This window comes from Pelodiscus sinensis, chromosome 24 (genome assembly GCF_049634645.1).
Source record: "Pelodiscus sinensis isolate JC-2024 chromosome 24, ASM4963464v1, whole genome shotgun sequence".
NCBI lineage: Eukaryota > Metazoa > Chordata > Testudines > Trionychidae > Pelodiscus > Pelodiscus sinensis.
Window position 1 is genome coordinate 16,779,301 of NC_134734.1, and position 25,768 is coordinate 16,805,068.

Sequence of the window (25,768 nt, forward strand, 5' to 3'; positions counted from 1 at the left end):
GAAGTCGACAAGGAGACACACTCTGAGCTAGGACAGACTTTGGGTACTTAAATAGTGTAGGACCCAGTTAGTGTAGGACCCAACACTGTAGCCAGCGTTCTGGGGGAACACCCTTACCTTTCTGTGACTCTGACCAGCAGGCGTTGACGTCCCGTGACATGATGAACAGACATTGCAGGCTCTTCGGACCAGCTGGCTCTGTACCCCCTGCACCCCTTTTTTTCCTCCCCAGGCGTGGGGAAGGGGAGGGGACGATGCTGTTTTCTCAGCTCTTGGGAAAGCTAGCCAGCCCCATGGCCTGAGCTTCACTGCTGGGGTTCCCAGGAGAGGGGTGCTCCGTGCTGGAATGGTCCTGCTTCCCTGCATGGCCTGGCAGGGCGGCAGAACACTCTGCAGACAGGAGTTAATGACATTTCTTGGTGCGCCAGAGAAGGGATTTCCGGGGGGCTCTGTGGAGCAGGGGTGGGCAACAATTTTTGATAGGGAGCCACGCCAAGATTTTGGTAAGTGGTCAAGACCTGCACTTTTCTATGGAGGGGGTCAGGGCCTGGGACGGAGGCTGGGTGCAGAAGGGAGCTCGGGGTTGGGGACTGGGTGCAGGAGAGAGTGTGGGGTCTGAGAGGGAGTTTGGGTAAAGGAGAGGCTGTGACCTGGGGCAGGGTTCAGAAGGAGGTAAGGGTGCAGGAGAGGATTCTGGCCTGGGGAAGGGGTGAGGGAGGGGGTGCAGGGTCTGGGAGGGAGTTGAGGGGCAGGAAGGAGTGGGGTGACAGAGGCAGGCTCTGGCTGGGAGGCGCTTCCCAGCCAGCAGCCCAGTGGGTCCCTCCTGCCACAGCCACAGTCTGCTCAAAAGGGTCTGGCTGCTCCGTATTGCTCTCTGGCTGCGCTCCGGGGGTGGGAGGAGGGACTTCACGCACTGCCTCTGCCCTCCCATTGGCAGACAGACACTTGGAGCGGTCTGGGGCTGCTTTGTGCCTGAGGGTCTCTGCGGGGTAGGCCGTGGCCTGGACTGAAAGGCTTGGCAAGCCACATCCACCCCATGGGCCGCATCCTGGTGCAGAGCCAAGGTGCAGCAGTAGCCACGGTGACACTGCTGCTAGAGTAGGACAGGCCATGAAGGAAATGGCAGGGGGCAGCCTGAGACAGTGGCCTTCTGGGATCTGGATGTTCGGAGCCTCGTTCTCCACCCCCTATGCCCTCAGACACTTCAGGGTGTCCCTCATACTGCCTTCCCCATGCGGGAGCCAGCTCCATTTCTGAGGCAGCCAGTGTTGGCTGTCCTGCAACTCCCGGGGGGGGGGGGGGGGGGGAGGGACTCGGACGCACCACCCCGTGCTGACTGGAAGAATGACTCCCGTTTTTCACTTGAGCCACCAGGGCTGGGGGACTGCCGGCGGCCAAGAGAAAGCACTAGCAGTGCGGGGTGGGTGTGCGGGCACGTAGAAAGGGAAAAGAGGTGTGAAATCTGATGTCAATTGTAAAATGTCCATTGACTTCAATGGAGTCAGGATTTCATCCTTCGTGTGTGTGTGCACGTGTGTGTGCATGTGTCATGCTCTAGATTCTAGAAGGACCCCTCACGGGGGGGATTGAATGCTCAGTTTCTATCACTCAGTCTCATTTCAGCCTCCCAGCTGATGTGACCTGTAAATAGGGGAGGGATATACTAGGCGGGGGAAGGCACTGCCTCCCCAAACCGTCAGCCTGGCCCCACCCAGACTCCACCCCCAGAATGCCTACTGCAGGCGCACTGGGGGCTTGGGAGCCTCGGACCGCCCGCCACCTGCCCTCCCCATGCCCCAATACTGGGGAGGCTGGGACCATGCACCACCCACCTACCCTCCCTGTGGTGCTGAGGGGTGGGGCTTGCCTCTTGTGGGGGCGGGGCTTGGGCAGAAGGGGCGGGGCTGGAGGCAGGGCTTTGGGCTTGTCTCCCACAGTCCTACCTTCTCCCACCACTCATGCCATAAGGGGCTAAGACACTGTGGACACTGTCTGGTGGGCCCTAGACAAGGGGACTGGGTGAGGATATGGCACATGGAGTCTGGCTCCCACTATTGCTCCCAAGTGGAAAAGGAAGGACATGCGCACCAAAGTCCACCGGGATGGGTCCAGAACTAGATGAGGGGAAACTGAGGCGGGGTGACTGCTGTGCTGCGGCATGGCCAGCTCTCTGGAATTGCTCCCTGCCACCCTCCCTTTACACTGGGGTGGTTCTGTGTGTGAGCTTTGCAGCTGGCCCCTCTCTCCGGCCCTTAGACTTGTATCAAGGCCTGGGGTTGGTGCCTGGGCAGAGATGTGGGGTAGCTCCACTGAGCCCAGTGGAGAGAGGCTGATCTGCACCACGCTGAAGTCCCGTCCCCACTCCTCAGAGCCCTGCCGGAGCTAACTCGGCTAAGGGAAAGCAGCTGAATTCTTCTCCCAGCCAGGCGCGTCACCCCTCTGCAGAGGCAGCAGCGCACAAGCAAGTCACTGCCTGCAGCCTGTTGAGTTTGGGGGTTCATCGTGGCTGGGCTTTGTGCTAGAGCCAAATTCCCCGATCCCTCAGCGGAGCTCTGCTCTTGCTCCCCTTCAGCCGCCGGGCACAGTTTCATCACAAGGCCAATTACATCTTTTTCTTCCTTCCGTGTAGATCAAACGCAACTGGGAATCATATCAGGGAAATAAATGAAGCCCCCACAATGGCTATAAAAATATTTTGCTGGGGGGAACCCAGGACTGGAACAGCTGGAATGGGTTGGAAGGAGGGGCAACAGCTGAGCTGTGTGTGGGGAGCCCAGGGGTGCGGGGTGTGTGAGTGTGTGTGTGGGTGCACACCCTATGGATGAGGATGGAGATCTGCTAGCAGACTGGAGTGTTGGAAGATTTCACAGCAGGATCCGAAACCCCACATCATGTAGGTTCACCCCACAGCCTGTCCATTGACACCCCTTTGGAAGAGGAATTAAAAGGATGGAAAAACCAGAAGAGATCCTCAAGGGAAACATGGCAGGGATGTTCAGGAGGTAAAGCTAAGCAGCCTCGTTCCTGAAAGGTTCTCTCAATGTTTTAATGTTTGGGCCAACGTCCTATCCATTGCATCACACACACTCCTTCACCAGAGACAATCTGTACAAAAAGACCCAGCCCCACTCCAGAGATCATATAAATAATTCCCACTGAATTCAGACATTCAGAGGATACAGCAGTTAGCTTTGCGACAGGCCAAAGCGAGGTTTAAACGAGATTGGGGTGTGTGGGCGAGGGATTTAGCATTTCTGTCTCGGCACAGAATCTGTTCCAATGAGTTAAATTGCACTGGTGTAAACCCTGACCAGCTCCGATGGGCCAGATTCTGATCCCCAATACCCTTTGTAAATCAAGTGGCTTCAATGGCGCTGGGGCAGATTCTGATCTCAGATACCCCAGTGTAAAGCCAAAGTCACCCCACTAATACCAACAGAGTTGGACCGGAATCTGATCTCAGATACAGTGGCGCACAGAGCCACTCATCTCACCAGACTGGTGTATATCGGCATAACTTGAACGGAGCTTTGCTTATTTATACCAGCTGAGATGTGGCCCTGTGAGGGGGTGGACCAGGCCCTGAAGCCCCCTACTGAAAGCCTGTGGCCTTGCCACACCCTTCCCCAGAAAAGGACCATAGAGAGGCCCTCCGGGCAAACTAGAGTGGCTGCAGGAGAACCCAGCCAATCAGGGGCCAGGAAGGCCTATAAGAAGAAGCTGCAGACTGGAGTCAGTTCAATGTCTCTGGGGCCTTGAAGGAGTGAAGACTGTGGTTAGCTAAGGGAGCAGCACCACCATGGAGCGTGCTGTGTGGGGAGCTATTGTGGACTATGGTGAGGCTATGCTGGACTGAAATAAACCCCCGAGGTGAGGGTGCAAGGAAGCGCTCTCCAGGAGGGGAAGTCCTGGAGGCATCACTCTCTCCATGTGGGGAACAGACTAAAAGGGACACTTGGGCTATGTCTACACTTGCGGCAGAAATATGCAAATGAGGCTAAGCGTGGAATATTGCCATGCCTCATTTGCATACCTAACGAGCTGCCAGTTTTGCAGAAGAGGCTCTTGCGCCAGAAGGAGCTGTCTACACTGCCCCTTCTTGCGCAAGAAAACCCCTCTTGCGCAATGCTGTTATTCCTGAAAATAATTGGCGTGACGGCATTGCGCAAGAGGGGTTTTCTTACGCAAGAAGGGGCAGTGTAGACAGCTCCTTCTGGTGCAAGAGCCTCTTCTGCAAAACTGGCAGCTCATTAGCCATGCAAATGAGCAGGGCTTGACAAACGGTGACGAAAGCTGCTTGCCTGCACTGCGCAAGAGCTGCCTTGCGCATGCGCGCGCCGCTGATAAACAGGGCGCGGCTGAAATCTACTCGCCACGGGCGAGTAGATTCTATAGTTTGTCAAGCCCTGCAAATAAGGCTCAGCGATATTCCATGTTTAGCCTCATTTGCATATTTCTGCTGCAAGAAGCTGCGAGTGTAGACATAGGCTAACAGAGGCCACTGAGAAGGGCCCCGATAAATGTATTCCTTGGAAGGGGTTGGTGATCTGCACGCTGGGTGTGTGACTTGGCCGGAGGACTGAGTAGCCGAAAAGGCTAATAAACTGAGGGAGTGCAGGCCCACGCCCTCTTGGCCAGACAGGGGCACTCGCGGGAGGTGAGTGCTGCCCCATTACCGGCCCGTTGACTTCAGCAAAGTTTGATGCGGAGGCTGACGTGCATGGCTTTGTGCCACGGACCTCAGCGCATGACTCTAGCTTCCCAAGGTTGCCCAGAGAGCAAAATCCAGCCCGGGTTCCATAAAGAGCACAGACACTGAACCGTGCACGAGAGCGAGATGCCTCCTCTTCCTTCCCCCTCTCTAACTGGATCCAATGCCCCTGAGTTCCATGGAGAAAACCCTTGTGACATCAAGGGGCATTGGGCTACTAAGGACTGGGCCCCTGGACAGTGTGTGTTGACGGATGGTCTGATTTTTGTGAGGTAGTCACATTTACAGCTATGCAGGTCTGGAGACCAAGCCCTTCGCTTGAGTTGTTTTAACAGAGGAACCGTTCCTCCCCACATCTCACCCTCTCATCTCTGAGATCTCAGACCTCAAAGCAAGGCTGCTGCACAAGGGATCAATAATTTGGCAACTCACCCCTAGAGCTAGAGAGATGGGCTTTCTCTCTATCCATGCCTGGATTGCCATTGTGTATAGGGCACCGCCATAGCTGTCTGGTCAGTGCGATTTGGTACCCCAGGGGTGCTCGGACCGCAGGGCTGTATGCCTGCCATTAGAAGCACGGCCAGGTTGTATAAACCAGCAGGGTGCAAATTGCGTCTCTGATCCTGAAATTGGAGTCCCGTGGCGGTACCCTCCACTGACTTTGACAGGGAGGGACAGATTCTGACCTGAGATGCAGCTGTGTGATGCTGGCATGAGACCTGCGGAGCTGAGGGGCATGGAGGCCAGATTCTGAGCATGTCTGGAGCCAGTGGCCAGATCAGAGCGCTACACTGATACTACTGAAGTTCCTCCCTTGGAAGCCCTAGTTGCAAGAAGTGAGGAAGGACTGCCCAGTGGTTAGGGTGCTAGCCTGAAACTTGGGAGAAAGGTTCAGTTCCTGGCTCTGCCACAGACACCCTTTGTAACCCTGTGTTACCTAGTCTCTCCGTGCCTCAGTTTCCCCATCTGCACTGGGGATAATAGCTCTGCCCTAGCTCAGAGAGGATTAGGAGGATAAATACATTAAAAAGGGGCTCAGATGCTTGATAACTAAGACAGATGGGTGTGTTCCTATGGCTGACTCCCCCTCTGCTGGGGTGAGAGTTGGCCAGCCAGCACCCCCATATTCCCCCTATTATGGTTTGGCAGATTCCAGGGAGCAGAGCTCTGGGGGAGCCGCTGCCTGCAGGATGGGGGTGGGTAATGGCTTGTGAAGGGTGCCTGAGAGCGGGGCTGACATGCTTCCGTCACCCTGCCCCTTCCTGGCTTGGTGCAGTTCCTGGGAGGTTTGAGAGGGGAGGGACGTTCCCTCTGGTCAGAAAGCACAGTGGATGGAGGGGCTCATGCCTCCGCAGTCCAGCTCCTGCCCTCCTCTCAGAGGTTCACGCAGCACGATCGCTTCTCCTCCAGGCCCTGGGATGCGCCGAGGGGGTTCTCGCTGGAGAGCGACACCGCGTTGTCCTGCGGGCTTCTCTGCTGCTGCTGCACTTTGTTGAAAATGTCTGGAAGAGGAAGCAATAATGAGGGATCCTGGGGTGTTCCCACTCATCCGGGCCCTGGGTTGCTCACACCAGGTGCTGCTGTGCCCTCCCCAACCCCACTGGGAGCCGGGCCATCTACAGAGGCTGATGTGTAGGGCCCTACCACATTCACAGCCCTGCGAAATGCGTCATGGACTGTGAAATGTGATGTCTTTCTGTGAAATCTGGCTTTCTGGGCACTTTTACGCTGTGCAATACACAGGTCACAGGGGAGACCAGTGTTCCTCAAAGTAGGGGTTCTGACCCCAAAGGGAGTTGCTGGGGGATCACAAGGTTATTTTAGGAGGGTCACGGTGTTGCCGCCCTTACTTCTGTGCTGCCTCCGCAGCTGGGCAACTGGAGAGCAGAGGTTGTATTGTAATGCTGGCTGGGTGCCCACATCTAAAGGTTGCTCCATGCCAGCAGCACTGCAGAAGTCAGGGTGGCAACATCCTACCCATGTCGCCCTGACTGCTGTACTGCTGCTTTTAGCGCTGGGCACTCAGAGAGCGGCAGCTACTGACTAAGAGCCCATCTCTCAAGCAGCATCACAGAAATAAGGGTGGTAACACTGTACCATCCCATTCTTACTTCTGTGCTGCTGCCTGCAGTAACGCTGCCTTCCGAGCTGGGCTCCCAGCCAGCTCTCCACCTGCTCAACTTTGAAGGTTGCACCGCCACCAACAGCAGCACAGAAGTAAGGGTAGCAGTGCTGCAACCCCCCTACAATAACTGTGCAACTCCCCCCCCCCCACACACACACGCAGCTCCTTTGCGGGTCAGAACCCCGACAATGGCAACACCATGACATTTCCAAGTGAAATAGCTGAACTCATGAAACTTACTATTTTTAAAATAGGATGACTGTGAAATTGACCAAAATGGACCGTGATTTTGGTAGGGCCCTGCTGATATGCCTTGTACAACAGAGTTGGCTCTCTCAGCTCAGAGAGGTGGTGGGCCCATGTTTGATATCTGCTGAGGGTGACCTATCCAAGTCTTGCCATAATGCAGGTGAATCATTGGGGCTTGCTGGGTCCTCACTGAGGTGCATGCCCATCGAGAGATAGACGTGGGGCCCCCAGACAGCATGTTTACTTGGGTTCTACCTCCTCTCACTTTGCTATATTTACCCAGATGTGTTGGGACACTTCCCCTTGAACTCAGGACCCTGGTATGATTGCCTGCCCTTCACACACACAAACAGCCCTGCTCAGGAGTGTCCTTTGGCTGTTGGAAATGGGCACCGTGTGGGTAACTCCTGGCCAAACCCGGCTTCCCAGCTGGATCTCTCTCCACGGTCATGCCGGGTTTTATCCGAGATCTTTATGTCTAGGACGATCCCCTGTCTAACCCAACGGCTCAGGGAGACCAGGTGGCCTAGTTGTTAATCTGCCTCCTTAGCACAGGGAGAAGTCCTGGGGGTAGACAAAGCACAGATCCAGTCCAGCATCCTGCAAAGCCAATGGGCTGTTTTGTCAGGGCAGGCGGTGGAATTCTGGGTTCCAGGAGAAGGCGATACCTCATTCGGTTTCCTTAGCGCTTTCTGGTGGCAGGAGTCATGTGGGGTCTTGATCTTGTTCTATGGAGAGTTTACTGCTTCCCCCGAGGTTATCCACCTGCTGCCCCCCCAAAGCATGCTCAGGAACAGCTCCCTGACTCAGTACCCCCCAAACCTGGGCGCACCTCGCAGGATGGTCTCGAAGGCCTGCTCGACGTTGGTGGAGTCCAGTGCAGATGTCTCGATGAACAGCAGCCCGTTGTTTTCTGCCAGGACAGGGTCATGAGAGAAGCATGGGAAACACTGGTACCGTTTCAGGGCTCAGCTAGCCGAGCACCCCTCTTTCTCCCATAATCCTTGGCCCATCTAGCGTGGCACCTCCCCCAGCAGAACAACATCAGGGTGAGGGAGAGGAGAGAACCCCCACCCTGCTGCCCACAATACAATCCCTCCCTCCTGCCCCCCAGGATCCTACAGGATCAACACTAACTCAGGAAGAGTGCCCCCTGCTGAGCCCCCACCTCCCTGTAGCCTGGCACCTCCTGACCATATTACATTACAGACCCTGCTTAGCTCATGGGTAGGGTCCTACCCACTTCACAGCCATGCAAAATGCATCATGGACTTTGAAATCTGGCCTTTTGTGTGCTTTTACCCTGTCCTATACAGCGAGACCAGTGTTTCTCAAACTGGGGGTTCTGACCCCAAAGGGAGTTGCTGGGGGGTTCACAAAGTTATTTTAGGAGGGTCACGGCACTGCCACCTTTACTTCTGCGCTGCCTCCAGAGCTGGGAAACGAGAGCGAAGTGGCTGTAATGCTGGCCGGGTGCCCAGCTCTGAATGCAGCGCCCTGCCAGCAGCAGCGCAGAAGTCAGGATGGCGACACCCTACCCATGTTGCCCTAACTGCTGTGCTGCTGCTTTCAGCACTGGGTGGCCAGTGAGTGGCAGCTGCTCACAAGAGGTCCCAGCTCCATAGGCAGCAGCGCAGACATAAGGGTGGCAACACCGTCCCATCCCATCCTTCCTTCTGTGCTGCTGCTTGCAGTAGTTCTGCCTTCTGAGCTGGGCTCCCAGCCAGCAGCCGCTGCTCTCCAGCTGCCCAGCTCTAAAGGCAGCACCGTCGCCAACAGCAGCACAGAAGTAAGAATAGCAGTGCTGCAACCCCCCTCCAATAACCTTGTGACCCCCCCACCGCTCCTCTGTGGGTCAGAGCCCCGACCACGACAACACCAGGACATTTCAGATTGAAATAGCTGAATTCATGAAATTTACTAGTAAAAAAATTCCCATGACTGTGAAATTGACCAAAATGGATGGTGAATTTGGTAGGGCCCTGCTCACAAGAGCCTAGCACCAGAAAAGAGTTGGGAGCCAGGCAGAGCTCTGGGCTGGGAGGCTTTCAGGGCCGCTCCAGGACACATTCTCGGGGGGCAGTAGTGGAACCTAGCAGGCAGTGGCTGTCTCAGAGTGGGCCTGCCTGGGGCAGCAGGAGCCTACCTGCAAACATCTTGGCCTCCTCCATTGGCACCTCCCGGGCCTGGGCTAAGTCCGTCTTGTTGCCCACTAGCATGACGATGATGGTGGCTTCGGCATGGTCATACAGTTCCTTCAGCCAGCGTTCCACCACGTCGTAGGTCTGGTGCTTGGTGATATCGAAAACCAGGAGGGCACCCACTGCTCCCCTGTAATAGCTGCCGAGAGAAGGCGGCTTTTACCACAGGGCCCGTCACAGCCCCACTGCCTCCGAAGGGATCAGCCTCATGGGGTCCAAGCCCTGTTATTTTTCAGTGGGGATGCAGCTTCCCCTTCCCCTTCCCTCCTTGTGGCTAAGCTACTAAGATAACAACCTACTACTGCTATCAAGCTGTGGAGTTACTCCTTTAACTCCACCAGTCTGGGTTGTGTCTCTGGAGGGCTGGGGTTCAAATGCTGCTGGGAGTCCATCACAGTCAAACACACCCCCTCGTTTCACTGACTCCACCTCCCCCCCCTTAATTATCACAATAAAAATATGCATGGTGCTGCTGAGGGACAGTCCCACGGAGAGTTCGGTCCCGCACGGGCATCTAATCGGAGCCCCAAGAAAGTCTGGTGCCTGGTTACACCTGCTATAGATCCAGTTTCTTGAGTCAATGCAAGATGCTGCCCAGTCCAAACGGAAGTGTCCTAGGCCGGTTTTGCCTGCATGTAAATGACTCAGGAAGGGCAGGGCTCTGGCGATACTTAGACATTCTCCATCCCAGCTGCTCTGGGGTCCCACAGCACCTCTAAGCAGGTGGTTCGCAGTGGGGCTTGAAGATCCTTGGATCCAACGGCACTAGCACCTCCCACTTGAGCTAAAGGAGCAGGTCAGTGCACACACTTTAGTGCAGTAGCTTTCATCGCGACCAGGACTCGGTGGTGGAATGTTGGGGCCCTGGGTCTCTTTGCTGCAGGGGCATCAGGTGAGCAGTGGGGGTGCTAAGACAGTTTCCTGCCTGTCCTGGCACCGCAGACTGTGCTGCGCCCCAGAAGTGGCCGGCAGCAGGCCCGGCTCCAAGGTGGGGGTGGGGAGCACACAGGGTTCTGCGCACTGCCCCTACCCCGAGCACTAGCTCCACACCCACATTGGCTAGGAACCTGCTTCTGGCTGCTTCTGGGGGCAGCATGGTCTGCGGTGCCAGGAGAGGCAGGAATCTGCCTTAGCCCTCCCGCTGCACCGCTGACCAGGCGCCGCTCAAGGAAAGCCCCTCCTGCCCCAGCCCTGCCCCCACCCCAAAGATGGAGACTCCCCTCTCCTAGGCCCAAAAGCTCCCATGCTCAGCTCCACCCCAGAGCCCGCACTCCAGGCAAATGATGTTGGGTCATGGGCATCAAGAATTTTCTTCAACTGGGTCATGAGAGGAAAAAGTTTACAAACTGCTGCTTTAGTGGACTTATAACCCTCTGTGTGGCCCTGCTACTGGAGGGAGACAGTCACGCCGAGTATGGGTGAGTCACATACAAAGCCCCCTTTGCGTTCAGATGTGCCTGCCTCTCACGTGGAGCAGCGCTCCCCTGAGAACGGCTGCTGCCATCGCCACCCTTCCACGGTTGCATCAAGCCGTGTGGCCTGCTTACGCTGAGGTGATGGCACGGTAGCGTTCCAGCCCGGCTGTGTCCCAGATCTGTGCCTTCACCATGGCGTTGCCCACCATGACGGTGCGGGTGGAGAATTCCACGCCGATGGTGGTGCGGCTGTCATGGTTGAATTCGTTACGGGTGAAGCGTGAGAGCAGATTGGTCTTCCCCACACCAGACTCTCCAATCAGAACCACTAAGGAGACAAGAGAGAAACTCCTAGCAAAATATGATGCCAATATACCAGGGATAGAACTTTGAACCTCCTATTTCAAAAGATGGAGAATCCTCATGAGCTGGGTGCAGTATAGGGAATATGACAGCTAGCTGAACAGTTCTGATTCTAGTAGAGAGCACTGGAACATGAGCAATGGGACAGAGACTTTCATCTTTGTCGCCCAGATGGCAGCAGTGCAACTATTTTGGTGCCCGAGTCTCCACTGCCTTGCGCCTCGTACTGTAATTTACACGGCCAGAAGCTGGCATCATATGCTATTTAGGCAGAATCACCATTGTGCACTGGTGCAAATGATGACACAAGTTGCAGGGAAATGATGAATTGGGCCAATAGTCTGGTGTAACAGACAACGGCTGCATCTAAGAACATAGCAATTGTCATATGGGAGCAGCTCATGTGTCCATGTAATCCAGTGTCCTCTCTCTGCATTAAGCAATTAGAGGGAAAACATGACCCAGAAGGAAAATTTCTTCTGAGCCCCTATCAGTTCTGTTTTTCCATTCCCAAGGAGCAGGTTTCAGTCAGCATCGGATGAAGGAAACCAACCAAAAAAGAAAGAACAAAAGGAAAGTACCTTATGAGAGAGAGTGAACAAAATATACATAGCTCTTCTGTTATAGTCTGCATGGAACTGTTCCCATCACCCGCTATCTCCACATTCAGGGAGAGTTCTCTGCAATATAGTGGCGCAGGACACAGAAAGCAGAAGCTTTCTAGCTGCGTATGCCACATGGTAGGGCTGCCCTGCATCCTGCCATTTTACATCAATCCTTGAGATATTTGGGTGAGCTTAAAGTCCCAGCGGCTGGAGTCAGCTGACTTTGTGGGACACTCGTCTTCCATTTTAAAAAACCCAGGAAGTTTCTAGCCCTGGGGTTTGTAGAGCTAACACTAGAAAATGTGAAGCAAATGAATCCAAAGATAACTAAAAAGCAACCTGGAAGTTATTTATTTTTAAAATCCTCAAGATTTTAAGGCAGGCATGATTTTAGGGGCCTGACCCTGATTTTTGAATACTTGGGGCTAGTGATTCTGAATCACTCTAGATAACAATCACATGGCTTGCTGGAACTTTCATAAAAGACCCCACATTTCTTCTCCTGGGTGACAATTTTCCCTCTTTTCATGCTGCAGCCTAACACACCTATATTAAGCCAACGTGAAAGTAAAACATGAGAATGCTTTCTCTCTCTTTTCTAAACAGCAACTGAAAATGCTTAATGGAAGATTTGCCTGTTCTCTTTGTGCTGTATCTTCTGATCTCGCTGTTTGTGGAATGCACTTGTAATTTTCCAACCCAGAGCCAGGAATGTGGCTTAGTATCTAGGGGTATGTGTACAGAGCAGAAAAATACCTGTTGCAGTGAGACTCAGAACTAAGGTCATATGACATGGGTTCATGCTAAGGGACTAAAAATAGCAGCATAGATGGTCGGGCTCCACTTGGACCCTGCCCACTCTGCCTCACAGTTGTTTTTGCATGGTGTGAACGTAACTTCTTGAGCTGAGACACTGTCTTACCATAGCACCTGAGTGCCTCACAAGCTTTAATATATTTAGTCTCGCATGCATTCCTTGTGAGCCCCAGGTACTGCCATTAACCCTGTTTTACAGATGCGGAAACTGTGGCACTGACCGGCTAAGTGATTTGTCCAAGATCACAAAAGAAGTCTGTGGCAGAGGATGGAATCATAGATGTGCAGGGCTGGGGTCTTGAAAAGTCAGCAAGTCGAGGGCCTTATGCTGAGGGAGATCCAAATAAACTTAGACCATTCCTGACAGGTGTTTGTCCCATCTGTTCTTAAAACATCTAGTGATGGTGATTCCACAATCACTTGTTCCGGAGCTTTCCCTGCCTGAGTCTTCTTTTTACATAAGAACATAAGAACGGCCATACTGGATCAGACCAAAGGTCCATCTAGCCCAGTAGGCTGTCTGTTGACAGTGGCCAGCACCAGGTGCCCCGGAGGGGTTGGACTGAAGACAATGATCAAGAGATTTGTCCTGTGCCATCCATCTCCAACCTCTGACAAACAGAGGCCAGGGACACCATTTCTATCCCCTGGCTAATCGCCTTTTATGGACCTAACCTCCATGAATTTATCTAGCTTCTTTTTAAACTCTGTTGTAGTTCTAGCCTTCACAGCCTCCTCTGGCAAGGAGTTCCACAGGTTGACTATGCGCTGTGTGAAGAAGGACTTATTAGATTTAAGCCTGCTACCCATTAATTTCATTTGGTGTCCTCTAGTCCTTATATTATGGGAACTAATGAATAACTTTCTCTTTATTCACCCTCTCCACACCACTTATGATTTTATATGCCTCTATCATATCCCCCCTCAGTCTCCTCTTTTCCAAACTGAAAAGTCCCAGTCGCTTTAGCCTCTCCACATATGGGACCCGTTCCAAACCCCTAATCATTTTAGTTGCCCTTTTCTGAACCTTTTCCAAGGCCAAAATATCTTTTTGAGGTGAGGAGACCACATCTGTACACAGTACTCAAGATGTGGGTGTACCATAGTTTTACACAGGGGCAGTAAGATATTCTGGGTCTTATTTTCTATCCCTTTCTTAATAATTCCTAACATTCTATTTGCCTTTTTGACTGCCGCAGCACACTGTGTGGACGTTTTCAGGGAACTATCCTCGATAACTCCAAGATCTCTTTCCTGATTTGTCGTAGCCAAATTAGCCCCCATCATACTATATGTATAGTTGGGGTTGTACAGGATTAAACATGAGGTTTTTTTAACCTTTCCTTTCTGGGCAGGCTTTCTAAACTTTTGATAATTTTGGTTGCTCGCCTCTGGACTCCCTCCAATTTGCCCATGTTTCCTAAAGCATCCTGCCCAGACTTCTTCAGTGGAGATATCACCAGTGCCAAGGGGAGCAGGACAATTACTTTCCATGTCTTACGTACGACACACCTGTTAATCCATCCCAGGATGCTATTCAGCTTTTTCACATTGGCATCACAAAGTCGGCTCATATTCCACGTGTGACCCTCTGGAACCCCCAGATCCTTTCCAGTCGTTCGGCTGCCTCCCCTCCCCATTTTATAGCCGTACGTTTGATTTTTATTTCCTAAGTGCAGTACTTTGCCTTGGTCTTTATCGAATTTCAGAGCAAGAAATGGAAGCTGGATCGCCCACCTCCTAGATTACCTCTCTCTTCCCCTCAACCCGGTCATACTCTCTTCTCTCCATCTCAGCCCTGCCAAGTCTTTCACTGTTTTGATTGAATTCATTTATTTATAGCACAGATTTCACACCCTAGATTCCACGGCAATTAAAGTAACAATTTTCAACACACAAATAAACTCTCTTGCCAGTCCTTAAGAAATGACCAGTGCGTTCTCACCTGATCATCATTAGTAAACTCATAATCAAGCCCACCTCATGTCACATCTCCCTTCCTTAAATGCCTGCGTAAACTTGTTGGCTATGTAGCCTGCCTGGGAAATTAACAAATCCCTCTCCCTGCCCCCCCGCCCCGAGTTTAAAGGGACACTGGCACCTTGGAGCTTAATCCAGATGAAGCTAATGGGAAAAGGCATTCTTATTGTGGAATAAGAGTGTCCACTTGGAAACACTGCCCAGAATAAGCTATTCTGAAGTATTCCCTGTGTAGAGAAGCATGTAGTTTCAAACCAAGAGCTCATAGCAATTCCAGGCCCAGCACATGCCCTTGAATCCCACTGCTCATTTTGCAGCTTTACAGGTGGATGCTTCTATTTCTCTTCTATGCTTTTACTTCCTTCACTGGCTGCCTCATATGACATCCACACAAGCTACAAGTGAAACTGAGGCTACATCTATACTGGAAGAGAAGTGGTGTGGTCACATAGGTAGGGCAATCTGGAGATGGGGGTCCTATTCTTGGCCCTGCGGGATGACCACAGGCAAGTCCCTTTCTCTCTTGCTGCCTCAGTTTCCTCTCCTACCCAATGTCTGCATAGGTAGACTGTTAGCTCTTCAGGAGCAGGCATTTTCCATGTCTGTATACAGCCCCTAGTAACCCATAAGGGGCAGACCAAACATTACCAACTCTTGCAAATATTCATGATATTTGATGCTTTTCTGAAAGCTCCAGCACCCACAGTCATGCGAGAAAATGAAAGCCGAGTGACTCCTGTCGAGAACACAGTTTCTAGCCATTGTGATTGCAGAGAGAAGCATGAAAATGTGACTTCTAAAGTCTTCAATGTCAGAAGGCAAACAAAAACCTTCCCCTCTCCCCCACCCCATTCACTATTGTGGCAGTCTCATGCTTTTTAACACAATCTCACGGCTTATGAGTTTGAAGGCATGGGACTGAAAATCCTGGTGATCTAATAATAACAGAGGCACTTGCCTCAATGTCCACTCCTGGCATGAATGCACTTCTGCAAAGTGCTAATGTAGACAGGGTAAATGCCATAGTATCTCTCTCTCTCTCTCTCTCTCTCTATCTATCTATCCCCACAAACCCCCTCTATCTATCTATCTATCTACCTATCTAATCTATCTATCTATCTATCTATCTATCCCCACAAACCCCCCCCCCCCTCTCTCTCTCTATCTCAGGGCAAATTCCTGATCCGCTTTCTATTCTGATTTATTTCCTGAACACCCTCATGTTCTGGCTGTTTGGAGCATGGGCCCATCTCAGATGTCCAGGCAGTTTTGTTTCTCACCAACATTGGATTATGGCTGTGTGTTTCAGTGAGATGTTTAATATCCCACCATTCAAATGGATACAACCTAAAGGACCTGGGTTTGTCTTTATTCTTAGTTATTGGGCATGTTTCTCCCATCAACCTGTGTCGTCAATTACTCCAGCACAGAGGTGAAAGGAAGCGGGTGCACTCTAGAGCGCAGCTCCGGCAAGAGCTGAGGTAAAAGCCAGCAGGGAGCTATTTAAAGAGCTGACAGGGACCCGGGTTGCACTAGGACAGTATGGCTACGTCTACACTGCAGGCTTTTTGTGCAAGAACAGTTGTTCTTGCGCAAAAACTTGCAGAGCGTCTACACTGCAAGCGCGTTCATGCGCAAGTAAATTTTAAGTCTAGCGTTGGAAAACAGGGCTTCTTCCGGAAGAGTTATTCCTCTCCCCACGAGGAATAAGCCCTCTTGTGCAAGAGCTCTTCCAAAAGAAGGCAGTGTAGACAGGCAACATGAATTTCTTGTGCAAGAAAGCCCTATGGCTAAAATGGCCATCAGAGCTTTCTTGCGCAAGAGAACGTCCTCACTGCTATGGACGCTCTTGTGCAAAATCACATCTCTTGTGCAAAAGCACATGACAGTGTGGACATGCTCTTGTGGAAGACCTTTTCCACAAGAACTCTTCCTCAAAATACTTCTTGCACAAGAAGCCTACTGTGTAGACCTAGCCTACCTGTAAGAAATTTTAAGTTACTTTCACCCCTGTTCCAGTGCCTCCCATTCTGAGTCAGAAGGAATTGCTCTTTGTCTGGGCATAAAGAGCTGCATGAGGTGCAGGGAGAACCAGAGCTCAATGTTTTCTTTTTAAGGCCAACAAGGATCTGGTCCCCTCCGCCTGATCTCCAGCATATCACAGGCCATGGAACTGCACCTAAAAACCAGGACAGTTTCCAAGTAACAGGCCCAGCAGCTGGGAATAGGTGGTAACACCTGGGCAGGGCTAGTCCTAGAGGTGACTCCCTAGGCAAATAGGTTTCAGCTATTAGATTTCCTAACAAATCAAATCCCCCATTCTTTTTTCCTTTGTGCTTCCAAACTTTCCCCTGATGGACACCATCTGGCCTCCACTCCCCTCTCCCTATGGGGAGGGACTTGTGCCAGTCTGCCTCCTCCTGCAGTCAGTGCTTTCCTGATGGGCCAGTGCGGTGTGTTTAACACTGACAGTCACCTGCAGGCAGAATCCAACCTGGGACCCAGGGCTGGCCTTACCATGAGGCAAACTGAGGCGGCCACCTAAGGTGCCAGACTGTGGGGGAGGGAGGGTGCCACTAAGACCCAGAGTGTAGAAAATTGTGTCTGCTGCTGGTGCATATGTAGGTAGCAGAGAAGTCCCATGAGAGGAGGAAAACAGGAAGAAGGCAGAATTGAGACCTTTCAAAGTTTTGGCCCCAGTGAGAGGGTAAAGGGTGTCATTTGAGCTCCCCACCTCAGGTGCCAAAATGGTGTGGGCCAGCCCTGCTGGGACCTTAGTGCATGAACCTCTACCACATGAGCTCAAAGCCACCTGCCTCTCAGCTAAGGCTAGAGAGCAGACTCATTCTTCTCTCTGTAAGTGATCTCTGTGCCACTAGACTGGACAGTGCACCACACCCAGGAGGTGTGTGGGTTAATGTGCACTTGTGTGGCCGCTCAGGAGAGATTCCAGTGCCACCCAGTTGATTTGCAGAGCGCCCCTCCCCCCCCGCCCCACTAGGTTGTGTGTTTCTCCTCCTGGTGCACATTCACACATGCCTCAGTGCACATCAAAATTTTATTCCGCGCATGGATGGAAAAGATAGGTGTGTGTGTATGTTTCTTCTCTCCAGATGGCTTATACAGCAGATATTCCACCCAGGCCCGTCATAACTAGTGTGGCAATAGGCTGCCAGTCTCCACCCTGTTTCAAGGCACCCTGCAGCTGAGCTAGTCTGTGTTAGTTCTGTTTGCAAAGCAGCTCTAATGTTTTGCTCCTTGGGAAGGAGGACAGCTCACCCTGCCGTGGCTGCTAGAAACCTGGCTGAGGGATCCTGGCACAACCCATCTGTGCTCTGAGAGCGTCAGGCTGCATCGCTCGCTGGTGTGGCTGGCGGCAGGGTGTGCAAAGCCTGCACAAACACAAGACTTCCTGCACGGCCAAGCTCTATGAGTGAGACATTAAAGGGCCAAGCAGCCATTGCTGGGAGACTCTTCCTGGCTTTATTCTGGAAAAGCACGTTGCCGGTTTAAAATTCGTGTAGCAAATCTGGGGCTGCCTAAAATGTGGAACTTCCTAGTGAACAGGAGGGGACAGAATCCAGGTTCTTGCTGATCCAGATGTGCAATCAAGCCAAAGGCAACTTTTCATTAGCACCTGGCAAGAGAGGCTGTGACATACACCTGAGCTGTTCTGATTGCAGGCAGACACACATACCAGGGAGGCAGTGTTAGCCAGAGATTAGCCACCCAAACCTGGAAATCAGAAGGGCTGGGATCTTGGTCCCATTCTGCTGGTGACCTTGTTCAAGACACCTCCCTGTTGTTTCCCCTTTAACTATCTTGACTATAAGCTCTGCAGGGCCAGGGCTGTGTCTTATGTACAGCACCTCATGTACTGTAATCCCAATGATGACACACACAGAGAGTGGGTCATTATAAGATTTCAAAACCCTAAATTCCTTTACCTACACTGCTAATGACAACTCCCAAGATTACTGAAGCAGAATGACTTTTAAATGCCCAATGTACTTTCCTTCGGGCGGCTGCTTGGATGATGTTTATGTTTTGTATTCCACTCTGCTATGCTGATCCAGTTTGTGTTTCTTTGCCCCTCCTGTGCTTTTACTGTGTCCACATCAGCACACGTTTCCCCCACCACTAGCAGTACATTTCAGTTTATTTCACCAAATGAAATTAATGGGTAGCAGGTTTAAAACTAATAAAAGAAAGTTCTTCTTCACACAGCGTGTAGTCAACCTGTGGAACTCCTTGCCAGAGGAGACTGTGAAGGCTAGGACTATAATAGAATTTAAAGAGAAGCTAGATAATTTCATGGAGATTAGGTCCATAAAAGGCTATTAGCCAGGGGATAAAATGGTGTCCTTGGCCTCTGTTTGTTTGGGGCTGGAGAGGGATGGCAGGAGACAAATCGCTTGATCATTGTCTTCAGTCCACCCTCTGTGGGGCACCTGGTGCTGGCCACTGTCGGCAGACAGGATACTGGGCTGGATGGACCTTTGGGCTGACCCAGTACGGCCGTTCTTATGTTCTTATGTACTTAATTCCTGAGCCCTACATAACTCCTGGACCATGGAGCAGCACCAGGAGTGGGCAAACCTTCCTAACTCTGGAACGAGACAACAAAAAATGAAATAAGAATGTAAGAGACACATCAGTTGGGATTTGAATGTGAAGCGAATACAGAATATACAATCTATTTATGAAGGGATGTTGTAGTTTTGGTTCCGTGACCAAAAAGCTCCCCAAAAGCTGCTGGGTGGAACTTCAAGTCTTGGATTTAACTAAAGAGGGTCAAAAAAATTCCACCCAAACAACCAACTTCAGAAAGTTGGGATTTTTTATTACATCCAAATGTTCACAAACTGTAAACCAAAATGTTTAATTTTTTCAACAATTTTTTTTTTCTTGTTGGAAAAGTGAAAAAAAAAGAGACTCTTTGGACAAAATCCAAAACGGTTTCCATTTTCAGACAACACTTTTCAGTGTGTTGATGAAAAATTAAAATGTTCAGCTACAAGTTTTGAGCATTGTGTTGTGGGTGTCTAAGTTTCCCATGAAAGGCCCCCTCAGTCCATCCAACCGTGTCCAATTAGCTCTAAGAACATAAGAACGTAAGAACGGCCGTACTGGGTCAGACCAAAGGTCCATCTAGCCCAGTATCCTGTCTACCGACAGTGGCCAGCACCAGGTGCCCCAGAGAGGGTGGACCGAAGACAATGATCAAGCAATTTGTCTCCTGCCATCCCTCTCCAGCCTCTGACAAACAGAGGCCAAGGACACCATTTTATCCCCTGGCTAATAGCCTTTTATGGACCTAACCTCCATGAAATCATCTAGCTTCTCTTTAAACTCTATTATAGTCCTAGCCTTCACAGCCTCCTCTGGCAAGGAGTTCCACAGGTTGACTACACGCTGTGTGAAGAAGAACTTTCTTTTATTAGTTTTAAACCTGCTCCCCATTAATGTCATTTGGTGTCCTCTAGTTCTTCTATTTATAACTTTTCTTTATCGGCCCTCTCCACACCACTCATGATTTTATATACCTCTATCATATCCCCCCTCAGTCTCCTTTTTTCTAAACTGAAAAGTCCCATTCGCTTTAACCTCTCCTCATATGGGACCCGTTCCAAACCCCTAATCATTTTAGTAAAAGTTTGGGGCCTAGTTGCCAGAGCCACTGTCCTTCTCCCAGTGAAATAAGGGCATACAGACCTGGCTAGAAAGTAATAAACATTTTCCCCTGCAAATAAAAATTTTGGTTTAAATGTTTTTTTCCAGAAAAACCAAAACATTTTCCTTGTTCGAGAAAATAAATTTGGTGGGTTTTTTTGTTTTGTTTTTTAAATCTGGCTTTTGTTGCAATTCCAGTTACTGAAAGCAGTTTGACTCAGGTTAGAAGAAACTGCGCTCTAAAGGGATGCAATCCAGTTAGGGCCTGATCCTGTCAGCAGGCATTACGCCATGTTGGCATTAATACTTTTTACATTACAGTAGTACTTGGAGGCTCATACCAAGACTGAGGCCCCAGCATGACAGGGGGCCATGACAACCCAGAGCAAGAAACAGTCTCTGCTCCTTATGGGGCCTGAGAAACACAGATTATTTTAATTGTATCCTTTGGTATATATGGTTGTGACTATTTTCTTCCATTATTTGATCTGAGGAAGTGGGTCTGGCCCATGAAAGCTCATCACCTAATAAACCATCTTGTTAGTCTTTAAAGTGCTACATAGTCCTGTATTTTGTTTCAGCTACACCAGACTAACACGGCTACATTTCTATCACAGATTAGAAGTGGGTCTGGCCCATGAAAGCTCATCACCTAATAAACCATCTTGTTAGTCTTTAAAGTGCTACATAGTCCTGTATTTTGTTTCAGATTAGCCACAGTACTTGTTGCATTCCGGCCACACCCCAATCCTCCCTCTATGTTTATGGCCCTTTCCTCAGCTCCAAACCAGTTGGGACAGCCCCTTGTGCAAGCAGGATCCTTACATGGCTATTTCCACCCTTTAAGGCTGCTCTCCACTTCGTGCTGGTCTTTGCACCCCTTCTGATCCGGTAGCACTTTGCATAGATGTAAATGCGCACTCACAGTGTGGGGTGATGGAGAACCAGCTCCCAAGGTGGGACAGTCCAGACATCCATCGGGATTCAAATGCCTGGGGATCTGGATTGACAGAAGCCCCAAACCTCCACACTGAGCTTAGCACCATTCCACCAACCCCCCGCAGCAGTGACACTGTAACACTGGCTACTTCTGATTGTCCAGCTAGGCCAGCAGCGACGAGTACCTAATACTCAAGAGCATGGCTTCCCAAACTGGGGTGTGTGAAGAAATTCCCGGGGGGGGGGGAGGAGCACGAGGCGACCCAACCCCCCCCTCCCCCATCAAGTTTTGCTGCCCCAGTCAGTTCCTTTTTTTTTTTTCCTCAACAAATTTTGCTATTTTGGGGGAAGGGAATGTGAGGGTTTTTGAAAAATCAAAAAGTGGGTGTGATGCTGAAAAGTTTGGGAACTGCTGCTCAAGAGGGAGGTGTCAGACCCCCTGACTGCATCCCACAACGCACCCGTCAGTCCAGGCACCGAGCTGGGCTGTTGATTTACTGATGGGATACTCAGTGGGTCACAATCTTGGACAATTTGGGAGAGGAGGGTATAGCTGAGGGGCTCATCTGAGCCAAATTCCTGGTGTAGCTCCACTGACTTCTTTAGGGCTTATGCCCTGGTGAAGTGGGATTTGGCCACAGGGATGGACCGAGGTCAAAGAGCCACCTCGAAGGACTCCTCATAACCACAGGAGAAAGACCCTTTCCCCCAGTTTCTGTTCTGGATGGCTGCTTCCCCTCCACCTCTTGTGGTACATGCCCTAGCCCAGTGGTTCTCAGCCAGGGGTGGGGGGAAAACATGTGTACACCTGTGGGTCTTTCAGAGGGTACATCAGTTCATCGAGATATTTGCTCCGTTTTACAACAGGCTACATAAAAATCACTAGCAAAGTCCATACACACTAACATTTCATACAGACAGTGACTTGTTTGTACCGTGCGCCACACTGAAATGTAAATACGATATTCATACCCCGGTGGATTTATTTTATACTTCGGTGGTAAAAATGGGAAAGTCAGCAGATTTTGGAGTAGCCGTGCACGGCGAGATTTTTGTGTTTCGACGTCTGGTTTTGTAAGCAAGTCATTTTTAAGTGAGGGGAAACGTGGGGCTTGCAATTCAAATCGGACTCCTGAAAGGGATACAGTTGTCCAGAAAGGTGAACAGCCACTGTCTCAGCCCATCACTGCTGCAGCTGGTCTCCCCACATCCATCCATCCATCCTTTGCCCACCTCTCCCCATGCCCCCAGTTCCACCCTTCCAAAAGGCAGAACTAGCACATTGAAACCTAGTCACCGAATGAGGGTGCCGGCAAAACTTACCCTTAAAGACAAAGTTATAATTCTCCTCAGCTGTCCCCATCTTTCCCAGCCACACCTGGCCCCCCTCCGGCCTGGGATCCTCCTCTCAATCTTTGCTTGCTTCCTTACCAGCCAGGGTGTGGGGGAGTTTTCTTTTTTGCCAGGCTCTGATAAACCAGGAAGAGAGAGGACAAAATTTCCTCCTAAGCCAGCGAAGCTGAAAGCGATTGGGAGGAGAGTTGCCAGAGGGGAGGAGACCCACAGAGCCAAGTTCCCTTTACTGCACCAGCTCCCAAAAACCCAGCTTCTGTGTCCTGTTGTCAGAGGGACTGGGCGGGGAATAGATCCTTTCTAGGCGGGTTGAAGGTGCAGCTCTGCAGGGCTGGCTGACTCAGTGAGGTGTGACCCGGGTGTCGCTGTACAGGTTTGTCAGGTAGTGCAAACCACCCCCACCAGCGTCACATGGTTGCTGGGCTCACCCGTACTGGCCTCGGCTTAACTTCACCCTAGGTGTAGAGCAGGAGTGGGGAACCTTTTTGGGTCGGGGGCCACTGACCCACAGGAAAAACGGACGGGGGCTGCATATAAAGTGAGAAGAAACAAACAAGCAAACAAAACTCCTTAGTGACGTGGCTCCCAGCTGAAGAGAAAGACACTCTCCACATTCCCCTTGTGAACCAGAGCCTAAGGGGTCCAGCCTAGTACATTATGTGTGCCCAGTGAGGTGAACCTCGGAAGGCTGGATCCAGGCAAGCCGGGGGCCACATCCGGCCCCCAGGCCTGAGGTTCCCCACCCCTGGTGTAGAAGGACCAGTTTGAGTGGGGGGTTTCATCACAGGATATGAACTCATAGGAAAGATGAATCTTTCATTCCTGGGGATGCCAGAGGAATTCTGAAGGGCTGGCAAGTCTCTGGAGGAGGGAGGGCCAGCAGGAAGCCAGACAGCAGGGTGTGGGAGGCAGAGGGGACAAGGAGAAAGAGCTGAGGATGGAGAGAGGAGCAATTTGCCTGCGGAACCAACTCTGCGGATCTGGGTCAAGTGCCTCAAAAAACACGCTTTGCCTCAGGTGTGTCTATGCCTACAGCGGGCTCCCCTGGAAACAGTCCATGCCTGTCTGGTGACACACCAGGGAGTGAATCAGGGATCTGCAGCGTGAAAAGTCTGAGCCCCCTTATCGCTTCAGCTCAGCCCTGCAGCCTGACTTCTGTGGCTGGGACCAAGAGAGAGGCCTGTAACACACACTCTGGCCTGGGGCTGACACCGTTTATTTCCTGAAGGACTCCTTGGAGGAGCAGAGTGCCAAGGGGACTGACTATTTGAGAGGGGAAGGGATGAACTAACAGGAGTCTGGCTGGGGTTGACAAGAGGGGATGCAGAGGAGGGTCCAGTTGTACCAGGGCTCCAAGTTCGAGGAGCCCCAAAATATCTGTGTAAAGAAAGTGACAGGCAGAGCCATCCCATCTGTGGTAGGATGAACCAGGGTGGCTGCTCCGGCTCCTGGTGAATATGGGGGGGGGGCTCTAATCCAGGACGTTGTTTGGGGGAGGTGATGGTGGTGGGCAGGAGCACAGCAGCAATGGGGCTTGGGGAAGGGGAGGGGAACAAGGGTGGGGCCTGAGGTGGGGAAGGGGGATCCCAGGGCTTGGAGCACTGAGGGTCATCCAGGCCCTGCACCCCCCTAGGGATGGCCCTGGTGACATGGGGGGAGCCCCAGGGAATACAATGTACTTGGGCCCCAATTGCCCCTTGCTCTGCCCCTGCAGACCGTGTGCCTGCTGTGACTAAGGTGAACCCACGGAGCATGAGAGAGGCATTCTCAGTCATCCGTGTGCGAATGACTCGCGCACCTCAGCGGTCCATGGAGGTGACCTCTGGACTCCGTGCTGTACATAGACCCAGTGAGAGACAGACCCTACCTGAAGAGACAGCTTACCAATGCAAACAGCGGCCCAAAGGCTGGGGAGGGGTTTGATTTCCATGGTTCAAAACCCAGCTCTCCTGACTCCAGCCCGGTGGGCAACCCCTGAGCCAGGCCCTCCTCTCACAAGCAGGTCCTGTCACTGCATCAGCATCTGCTCTGGGGACTGGTAGAAGAGACACTGGAAAGGCCTCTAAAGAGGAGCTGAGGGAAAAGGTTTTAAAGTGGCTCAGGCTGGTGGGGGGAAGGCCCCCAATATTTCATTCCGCAAATGGGGTTCTCATTGCCTAGCCTTAGAGCAGGGGTGGAGAACCGACGGCGTCAGGGCCCTCCTAGCATTAGGGAATCGACATTGTTCCTGCAAGGGGCTGGAGCACACAAAATCGACTAGCCTGGGCCTGCCTAGACTCTGGTGTGAGGGGAATGGCTCAGTTGGGGGGTTTGTTGGGTTTTTGTTTGTTTGTTTTGTTTTTTTCGTTCTCACTTGGGGGCGGCCCCCGACTGATTTTTCTGTGGGTCTGTGGCCCCCGACCCAAAAAAGGTTCCCCACCCCCGGCTTACAGCCACTACAGGGCAGTGAGCGAACCCAGGGCTGCATGAGGCAAGTCCCTAGCTCCACCCCTGCTGCCTGAGGCCCCGCCCCTGCTGCCCAAGGCCCCCATGGAACCCAAGACCCCACACTGTAGGGGCAGGCCACCCCCACCCTAGCTTTCCCTAGAGCACAGGGAGGGTCGGTGGCCCCCCCCTCCAAACCCAGAGGGCAGGCAGCGAGCGGCTCCTCTGGCCTTGGAGCCCGGGTGATGCTGAAGCCCAGGCACCCCAGGAGACTGGAGGGAGCCACACTGAGTGGGAGGGGGTTTGGGGGCAGAGTGTGGGTGGGACCAGCCAGGTAGCTTGGGAAGGTATTGCCTTCCCTTGCCTCTTACACCTGCCACCCATGAGCCGCTACGATCCCGCCGCTGGATCCCCAGAGCTGCCACTGCAGGAGAATGATCAGCCCTTGGACGGATCTTAGGTACGGGAGGCAGCGCGACTGAGCCAACAGGGCTTTCGTCTATGCCTGGGACCGCACCTCTTTCCGGCTGGGCAGGGAGCTGTGTGAGCTAATGCCACCGCCTACGTAGGCAGGTGAAAACTCAGCAGGGGGTGGGAGAGGCCAAGTCACAGGAGGAGAAATCAGAGCCATTAAGGGCTTAGCGCTACCCAGCACCGACGCTGTGCGCTCGTGAACTATTTCATGCTAATGCGGGGTGGGGGGGTATGCGAAGTCCAGGAGGCTAATTCCCCATTGTACTCTTTTTACATGGCTCAGGAAGCCCTTTTTACATGGCTCGGGAAGCAAGTGAAATCCTGGCCCTACCAGTGGTGCTAGAACAATTCTTGATGTGAGCTGCACCCCGCCCCAGCTGTGGCTGCGCCCCAAACCACTCCTTAGAGCTGGGGCTGGCAGCAAAGCCCCTGAGGCTAGC

The 25,768-nt window shown here is 52.0% G+C and overlaps 1 protein-coding gene across 2 annotated transcripts; it reads right to left on the minus strand.

Annotated features, from left to right (window-relative positions):
• Window positions 1-3,025: 3,025 nt before the first annotated feature.
• On the minus strand, window positions 3,026-22,763 carry RAB25 (RAB25, member RAS oncogene family). Of its 2 annotated transcripts, none has more exons than XM_075907114.1 (5): window positions 22,509-22,763; window positions 10,834-11,029; window positions 9,232-9,425; window positions 7,918-7,998; window positions 3,026-6,213 (listed from the first exon to the last, which is right to left on the minus strand). In XM_075907114.1, exons 2-5 carry the CDS (start codon window positions 10,908-10,910, stop codon window positions 6,086-6,088), a joined length of 480 nt encoding a protein of 159 aa, XP_075763229.1. In that variant the 5' UTR covers window positions 10,911-11,029; window positions 22,509-22,763; the 3' UTR covers window positions 3,026-6,085. The 2 variants fall into 2 exon arrangements, with proteins under 2 accessions (XP_075763229.1, XP_006113962.1); XM_006113900.4 differs by having other exon boundaries at window positions 22,401-22,761.
• Window positions 22,764-25,768: the final 3,005 nt, after the last annotated feature.

What these genes read in the sequence shown, in the direction of transcription:
- RAB25 (XM_006113900.4), bottom strand. Translation starts at nt 22,440, where the DNA reads ATGGGGACAGCTGAGGAGAATTATAACTTTGTCTTTAAGG. An exon ending in GGAGGCCAAGATGTTTGCAG is followed by an intron (nt 7,999 to 9,231) that starts GTAGGCTCCTGC and finishes CTGTCCTGGCAG; the next exon opens with AAAACAACGGGCTGCTGTTC. An exon ending in CTTCGAGACCATCCTGCGAG is followed by an intron (nt 6,214 to 7,917) that starts GTGCGCCCAGGT and finishes TTCCTCTTCCAG; the next exon opens with ACATTTTCAACAAAGTGCAG.